General features: G+C 57.5%; 1 protein-coding gene across 1 annotated transcript; it reads right to left on the bottom strand.

Annotated features, from left to right (window-relative positions):
• Positions 1 to 4,915: 4,915 nt before the first annotated feature.
• Positions 4,916 to 5,347, bottom strand: LOC140897135 (ribonuclease). The gene has a single exon (XM_073309487.2). The coding sequence runs from the start codon at positions 5,345 to 5,347 to the stop codon at positions 4,916 to 4,918; it is 432 nt and encodes a 143-aa protein (XP_073165588.2).
• Between the last annotated feature and the right edge of the window lie 3,268 nt (positions 5,348 to 8,615).

The following is an 8,615-nucleotide window of genomic DNA, read 5'->3' on the forward strand; positions in this document are numbered from 1 at the left end:
GTCTCTGAGTCTCCTTCCCCTTCGGGTGTCATTATATAGAGCACGGCCAGGCAGCTGTGGGTGGGATGGGGCAGCTCCTCCCACCCAGGGCCCCAGAGATTCTGGGTGTGGCAGGGAGTTAGGGGAGAAGTGGGCACAGGGCAGGGTCCTGAGACACTGTGAACCCCACAGCCACAGTGCCTGGTGCATCTCCCCCTGTTATCCTCAGCCCAACTCCAAGCTGTGGAGAGAACCCAGGAGTCCTGACTCCCAAACCCCCTGTTCTAACCCACTAGCTGCCACTCCCCTCCCCGAGCCAAGTTAGAACCCAGGATTCCTGGCTCCTAGCCTCTCTAACCACACAGTCCTGGTGCCCTGTTACAGGTTTTGCCCCTAATTGGGTGCCCTGGATACCCCATAACCACAACCCCCAGCCCTGGCCAGTCCCTGGGAGCTGCAGAGCCAGCACTTGGGTGCCCTCGATACCCCCTAACCAAAACCCCCAGCCCTGGCCAGGTCCCTGGATAGGGTTCCCAACTTTCTAATTGCACAAAACCGAACACCCTGCCCCACCCCCTGCCCCAGCACTTCCCTGAGGCCCTGCCCGCCTTCTACAAGGCCCCACCACCAACTCGTACCTTTCCCCCTCCCTCCATCGCTGACTCTCCCCCACCCTCACTCACTTTCACCAGGCTGGGGCAGAGGGTTGGGGTACAGGGGGAGCATGAGGGCTCTGGCTGTGGGTGCGGACTCTGGGTGGGGCCAGAAATGAAGGGTTCAGGGTGTGGGAGAGGGCTCTGGGCTGGGGCAGAGGGTTGGGATGCGGGGGGCGGGGGTGATGGCTCTGGCTGAGGGTGCTGGCTCTGGGGTGGGGCTGGAGATGAGGGACTTGGGGTGCAGGACGGGGCTCCGGGCTGGGGCAGGGGGTTGGCATGCAGGGGGGGCGAGGGCTCCAGCTGGGGGTGAGGGCTCCGGGGTGGAGCTGGGGTTGGGGAGTGGAGGGTCCGGGGTGCAGGCTCTGGGAGGGAGTTTGAGTACAGGTGGGGACTCCGGGCAGGGGGATGGGGTCCGGGGTCCGGCGGCACTTACCACAGCTCCCAGGAAGCACCCACCAGGTCTCTGTGGCCCCTAAGTACAGGGAGGCTCCGTCCATGCGCTGTCCTCACACCTGCAGGCACTGCCCCCGCAGCTCCCACTGGTCACAGTTCCTGGCCAATGGGAGCTGCAGAGCCGGCACTCAGGGTGGGGGCAGCGCGCGGAGCCTCCCTGCACCTAGGGGCTGCAGGGACCTGGCGGCTGCTTCCTGGAACCATGTGGAGCCAGGGCATGCAGGGAGCCTGGCACCCGCCTTAGGCCCGGGCCCCTGCTGTGCCACTGACCGCACTTTTAACGGCCCAGTCCACCAGGGTCCCTTTTTGACTGGGTGTTCCAGTCGAAAACAGGACGACTGGCAGTCCTAGCCCTGGGCATCGCAAGCGGCAGCAACCCAGCCAGGGGAGGGACAGGCCTGGCTGCTGGAAATGCCCGTGCCCAGCAGAGCCAGTGGGAGCTGGGGCCTGGCTCCCCCAGCACCACCTGAGCCCCAGGGCCTGGGGGAAGGGTGAGGGCATGTAGGGGGGGGACTGGCTGCCAGCACCAGCCTGGCCTTGGAGCTTGGAGTCATCTCTCCTGGATCTGGGACCTGCCCACTGCTGTTGAGGGCTGGGAGCCAGGACTCCTGGGGTCTATCCCAGCTCTGGGTGGGCAATGGGGTCTCATGTGTGTTTGGTAGGTTACGAGACAATGTCCCTTTGGGGTCACCTGCTCATCGCCCTCTGTGCTGTCACAGCGGCTGCCAGCCCTGCTACAGCAAAGGTTAAGACCAGCTCCCCGTTCAAACCTTAGCTCTCCTAAGTGCTCTAAAATCCACACAGGTACTTGGCTTGCCAAGAAATTTGGTGTGGGCCCCTGGGGACGGGGGGAAGCTGGGGTGACTGACCCAAACTTAGGATCATTTGAGGAAGGGGTTCCTCATCCCTGAACAAAACAGCCTGGCTTAAAGTGCCTGGATTGCCCAACTTGGTGCGGAGCTGGGGCTCAAACCCAGACCATGACCATAACCCTAGGATCTCGGGGCCTCCCACCCCACACAGGGCAGGCCGCATACTAGCCCTTTGTGGGGACAAAACTGAGAATGGTACGAGACAGAGAGTTTGAATCTCATGACAGGCAACGAACACACCTAACGCTCATGCCCCAGACGGATCACACGGAATGTGCAGAGAGGTCTGAGCTAGCCAGCCCTGCCATGCGCTGGCTGGTCCCAGGAGCAGGCTGGGCTGGACTGGCCTGGGCTGGCTGGGCCCAGGGGGATCAGGGCCCAGGAGGGATCTGTCTCCACTGGCATAAGCTATGGGGGTCCTGCCAGGCCCCTCTGTGCCAGATCCTGTCCCATTCACCCTGCAGTGTCTCAAGGTGCTCATGGGCTCGGGGCTTTGACACCCCCCAGTCCCCGGGCCAGCTCAGATCTGGCCCAACAGGGCTGACCACGACCCTGTCAGCTTGGACCGGCCCCCTCCCAATCTGCACTGCCCAGCCCGCTGGCATGCTGGGTGTCGATTGATGGTTTGGCCGTTGCTGGATCCCTCCCTGTGGTCTGGGGCAGGCTGCTCTCCCTGAGACTCGGGGGAGGGGGGCAAAACCCTGCACGTACAGAGGAAGTTTCAAAACCTGGGATGGGGCAACGGGCTAATGGGTGGTGACTCCATAGGCCGGTGGGATGTGCCAACGGCTGCTCGTTCCCCGCTGTTAACGGCAGAGCCCTGCTCCCACGTGGAGTGTCGTTGTGGTGTCGGAAGCGGGGCAGAGGAGGGAATGATGCCAGGTTAACAATGTGATGCAGTGGCAGGAAAGGCTGGTGTCCTCCTGAGGTGGATTACCAGAAGTGTCATTTGGAAGACACGGGAAGGAATTTTCCTGCTCTACTCGGAATTAGTGAGGTCCCACTTGGGGTCCTGTGCCCAGTTCTGGGCACCAAACTTTAGGAAAGGTGTGGACAAACTGAAGATAGTCCAGAGGAGAGCAACACAAATGATCAAAGGGTTAGAAAACCTGACCTGTGAGGAAAGGTTAAAAACTGGGCAGGTTTAGTCCTGAGAAAAGAAGACTGAGGGGGAGCTGAGAACAGCTTTCAAATCTGTGCAGGGCTGTTCAGGAGGGGACAGAGATCCACCATTCTCTGTGTCCAGTGGGGACGGGACAAGAAGTAATGGCCTGAGTCTGAAGCCAGGGAGATGTAGGTTGGATATTAGGAAAAAGTTTCTTATGCTCAGAGTGGTGAAGCTCTGGACCAGGCTCCCAAAGGGGGTGGGGGGTTGGTATCACTGGATAACCCCCTGTCAGGGCTGGTCTAGGGTTACTTGGTCCTATCTCTGCACAGGGTTCTGGGCTTGATGCTCTCTCAAGGTCACTTCCAGCCCCACATTTCTGTGCTTCTATGGCTGCTCTGCTTGCCCTGCTGTTCGGGGGAGCTGCAGGGCAGTGGGTGAAGGGGGCAGGGGTAGGAGATGCCAGCTGTGCCTCCGTGCTGTAAACCCCTTGGGGACAGAGCCTTGTAGATGGTCATGAGTCCCAAGGAAACATCGAGCCCCATACAGACTTTGGCTACAACTAGATGAGCCATTCACTGGAAAACCTCAGATGAAACCTCTTTGCTCCCGGATCCCCCTCCCTGACACACACCCACAGCTAGCCAGACCCTGCAGAGCTGGGCCCAGACTGTACCTGGTGCTCCAGAAATAAACATTTCCTGTGCCCCATTCCCCGGCGGCCACTGAGCAGCCCAAGCTGGGGCCACACTGGAGCCTGTAACCCATGGGGACTGGTCCCCCCTTGTGGGGAATGGCCCTGTACTGCATTCCCCGTCCCATTCCCTCACCTGCATCTGGACTGGAGCCAGATTCCCCTAAAGAGGAGAGGCCCTAGAATCCAGTCCCCAAACCCCTGAGTGAGCCAGGACCCCTGATCTGGGATTTGATTATGGTCACTGCACAGCAATGGGGCATGTCTGCTCCTTCACTCATCCCTTTAAATAACTTAGCCATGTTCCCAAAATAGCCCAAGGGTTTGAGATCTCCAGATGCAATGACTCTGCCCCAGCCCCCCAAACACACCGACTCGTTCTGCATTGGCAGGAAAGTGTTTTATTGCAAGAAGCAGCAAGGAAACAAAACTCAGGGACAGCTTCCAGGGCCCCGCCTGGGACAATCTTCTCCCCACAACCTGCCCCCAATACTTAGTAGATGTGGGATGGGAGTGGGGTGGCTGTACAGTATAATGGGCAGTAGGGCAGCAGAGGGTGGGGGTGGGGAAGGGGCGGCTGTACTTTATCATGTGCACTGGGGCAGCAGAGGGTGGGGGTGGGGAAAGGGTGGCTATACTGTATCATGGGCACTAGGGGGCAGCAGAGGGTGGAGGTGGGAAGGGGCGGCTATGCTGTATCATGGGCACTAGGGGGCAGCAGAGGGCGGGGGCGGGAAGGGGCGGCTATACTGTATAATGGACACTAGGGGGCAGCAGAGGGTGGGGGTGGGAAGGGGCGGCTATACTGTATCATGGGCACTAGGGGGCAGCAGAGGGCAGGGGCGGGAAGGGGCGGCTATACTGTATCATGGGCACTAGGGGGCAGCAGAGGGTGGGGGTGGGGAAGGGGCGGCTATACTGTATAATGGGCACTAGGGGCAGCAGAGGGCGGGGCGGGAAGGGGCGGCTATACTGTATCATGGGCACTAGGGGCAGCAGAGGGCAGGGGCGGGAAGGGGCGGCTATGCTGTATAATGGACACTAGGGGGCAGCAGAGGGTGGGGGTGGGAAGGGGCGGCTATGCTGTATCATGGGCACTGGGGCAGCAGCGGAACAGGGTCTCGGGGGACTGACAGTGCTGTGCAATGGGCCCGAGCTATATCGCTCTGTCGTAGTGCACAGGGAGCCCCCCAGCACAGGCGATGCGGATGCGTTGGGTGCTGGTGCCCCCGTTGTAGTTGCAGGGCGGTCTCTGTGATCCCCCCTGCAGCCGGCAGGTGGTGAGGGCGAAGGAGGCTTTGCTGTCTCGCTGGTTCCCACCTGCCGGGGTCCCCCCAGAGCCGCAGATGGTGGTGATGCTGGCAGCGCTGTCATGGATGAAGGTGTTGGTGAACTTACAGACTGGCGAGGTCATGCCCCTGCGCTGCATCATCTGGTTGCAGTAGGTCCTGGCGTCCGGGGCGGCAGTCTTTGGGTAATCGATGTGCTGCCTCAAGAACTTGTCATAGTGCGTCTCCCCCCTGGCCAGAGCCAGGCACGTGGCCAGCAAGACCAGCAGCAGTGTTGGGTGGGGTCCCCTCTGGGCCATGATACCTCTGCTGCTGGCTCGCCCTGCAGTGGGGAGGAAATGGAGGAATGGATAAGGGGGAGGGGACCTGTTTGCACCATGTGACCTGCACCTACTCATCCCCTGCACAGCAATGGGGCATATAAGTGGCAAACAGCAGAGAGGCTAACAGAGGGAGTTTTCCTTAGAGCTGGCCCGGGGAGTGCCCACAGAGGCTTACATCTTGCCGGGTTCTCTGAGTAGTTACTACAACTCCTAAGGAAGCTCGTAGAAGGAAGGTAATATGGATGGGGAACATTCAGCTGTTGTGACCTGCACTGGATGTGCCATGTTTGTCTTTCTTCCACAGGACAGAAGCGACTTTATCTGTACAAAGTGCAAGCTGGTCTCCATACTGGAAGTGAAGGTTTGAGGTCTGGAGAAACAAGTGTCGACCCTGTGTTGCAAAAGAGAAACAAGATTTCCTGGACGGACGTCAGGATATGCTTCTATGGGCACAATGTTCTGAAGATTCAGAGCAGGCTGTGCAGCGGGGAGAGGATAATGGTGAAGAAATTTGGCAGCATGTGACCTCCAGAAGAAGAAAGGGGAGTGTCCATGTACCAGCAGATACAGGTAAACAACCATTTTCATGTTCTCTCTACAGGTACTAATGCGGAGAATGGACTAGATGATACATCTGAGGGAAGGGAACAGAAGGAGACTCTGCCAATTGGAAGGCATTCACCAAGGACAAGTCATGCCTGACTAATCTAATTGCCTTCTAGGACGAGATAACTGGCTCTGTGGATGAGGGGAAAGCTGTGGACATGTTGTTCCTTGACTTTAGCAAAGCTTTTGACACGGTCTCCCACAGTATTCTTGCCAGTAAGTTAAAGAAGTATGGGTTGGATGAATGGACTATAAAGTGGATAGAAAGTTGGCTAGATTGTTGGGCTCAACGGTAGTGATCAATGGCTCCATGTCTAGTTGGCAGCCGGTATCAAGTGGAGTGCCCCAAGGGTCGGTCCTGGGGCTGGTTTTGTTCAATATCTTCATTAATGATCTGGAGGATGGTGTGGATTGCACCCTCAGCAGGTTTGCAGATGACACTAAACTGGGAGGAGAGGTAGATACGCTGGAGGGTAGGGATAGGATACAGAGGGCCCTAGACAAATTAGAGGAATGGGCCAAGAGGAATCTGATGAGGTTCAACAAGGAGAAGTGCAGAGTCCTGTAATTAGGACAGAAGAATCCCATGCACAGATTAGGGACCGAATGGCTAGGCAACAGTTCTGCGGAAAAGGACCTAGGGGTTACAGTGGACGAGAAGCTGGATATGGGTCAACAGTGTGCCGTTGTTGCCAAGAAGGCCAATAGCATTTTGGGATTGTGACGAAGCGGGACTGTTCTTAATGTTTCCTCTGAATATTGTGGGGTTGCCTCAGTTTCCCCTAGGCAGTTCTTAAGTATCTAGGTGGTGGGATAAGGGTGTATGATCATTGCAGAGCCCTAGAGGGCAGGTGTGTGCATGGGTCTGGACACAGATGGCCGACACCCTGTTTCCTGGCAACTGATGGCCTTGGCCCTTCCCCCCTGCAAGATAAGAGCTAAAGGGTTGGAGAACAAAAGACTCAGGTGACCTCCTGGCCTGGGAAAGGGACAAAGCCCGGGGGAGGGGCAGGGGTGGGGGCTGGAGAGAGTTTCAGTTTGGGGCTGGCTGGGGAGGAGGAGTGAAGTGCAGACGTGATTCTCTGGCTCACAGCCACCCAAAATGGACCCAGCTGAGGGGTCCTGTTCTCTGCACCTACAAGCTCTGTGTTAGGCCATCTTCCTGTCATCTAATAAACCTCTGTTTTACTGGCTGTCTGAGAGTCACGTCTGACTGCGGAGTTGGGACCCTCTGGCTTCCCCAAGACCCTGCCTGGGCGGACTCGCTGTGGGAATAGCACGAAGGGGCAGAGGATGCTGAATGCTCTGAGGTCAGACCCAGGAAGGTGGAAGCTGTGTGAGCTGTATGTCCTGAAGACAGGCTGCTCACAGAAAGGAGACTTCCCCAGAGTCCTGACTGGCTTCATGGGGAGCAGTTCCAGAGCATCACCCGGGGACTCCATGACAGGGATGTATAACTAGGGGCATTGCCAACAGATCGAGGGATGTGATCATTCCCCTCTATTCAACATTGGGGAGGACTCATCTGGAGTACTGTGTCCAGTTTTGGGCCCCACACTACAAGAAGGATGTGGAAAAACTGGAAAACATCCAGCGGAAGGCAACAAAAATTATTAGGGGACTGGAACAGATGACTTATGAGGAGAGGTGAGGGAACTGGGATTGTTTAGTCTGCAGAAGAGAAGAATGAGGGGGCATTTGATAGCTGCTTTCAACTACCTGAAAGGGGGTTCCCCTAGATTGTTCTCGAGTGGTAGCGGATGACAAAACGAGGAGTAATGGTCTCAACTTGCAGTGGGGAAGTTTAGGTTGGATATTAGGAAAAACTTTTTCACTAGGAGGGTGGTGAAACACTGGAATGCATTTTTAAGGTCAGGCTTGACAAAGCCCTGGCTGGGATGATTTAGTTGGGGATTGGTCCTGCTTTGAGCAGGGGGTTGGTCTAGATGACCTCCTGAGGTCCCTTCCAACCCTGATATTCCATGATTCTATGTCTGCTCCTTCACTCATCCCTTTAAATAACTTAGCCAAGTTCCCAAATAGGCCGAGGGTTTGAGATCTCCAGATACAGTGACTCTGCCCCAGCCCCCCAAACACACCGACTCGTTCTGCATTGGCAGGAAAGTGTTTTATTGCAAGAAGGAGCAAGGAAACAAAACTCAGGGACAGCTTCCAGGGCCCCGCCTGGGACAATCTTCTCCCCACAACCTGCCCCCAATACTTAGTAGATGCGGGATGGGAGGGGGGTGGCTGTACTGTATAATCGGCACTAGGGGCAGCAGAGGCTGGGGGAGGGGAAGGGGCGGCTATACTGTATAATGGGCACTAGGGGCAGCAGAGGGCGGGGGTGGTGAAGGGGCAGCTACACTGTATCATGGGCACTAGGGGGCAGCAGAGGGTGGGGGTGGGGAAGGGGCGGTTATACTGTATCATGGGCACTAGGGGGCAGCAGAGGGTGGGGGTGGGGAAGGGGCGGCTATACTGTATAATGGACACTAGGGGGCAGCAGAGGGCGGGGGCGGGAAGGGGCGGCTATACTGTATAATGGACACTAGGGGGCAGCAGAGGGCGGGGGCGGGAAGGGGCGGCTATACTGTATAATGGACACTAGGGGGCAGCAGAGGGTGGGGGCGGGAAG

Source organism: Lepidochelys kempii, chromosome 13 (genome assembly GCF_965140285.1).
Source record: "Lepidochelys kempii isolate rLepKem1 chromosome 13, rLepKem1.hap1, whole genome shotgun sequence".
Lineage (NCBI taxonomy): Eukaryota > Metazoa > Chordata > Testudines > Cheloniidae > Lepidochelys > Lepidochelys kempii.

Excerpts from the sequence above, each read along its gene's own strand:
- LOC140897135 (XM_073309487.2), bottom strand. The coding sequence starts at position 5,347 with ATGGCCCAGAGGGGACCCCACCCAACACTGCTGCTGGTCTTGCTGGCC.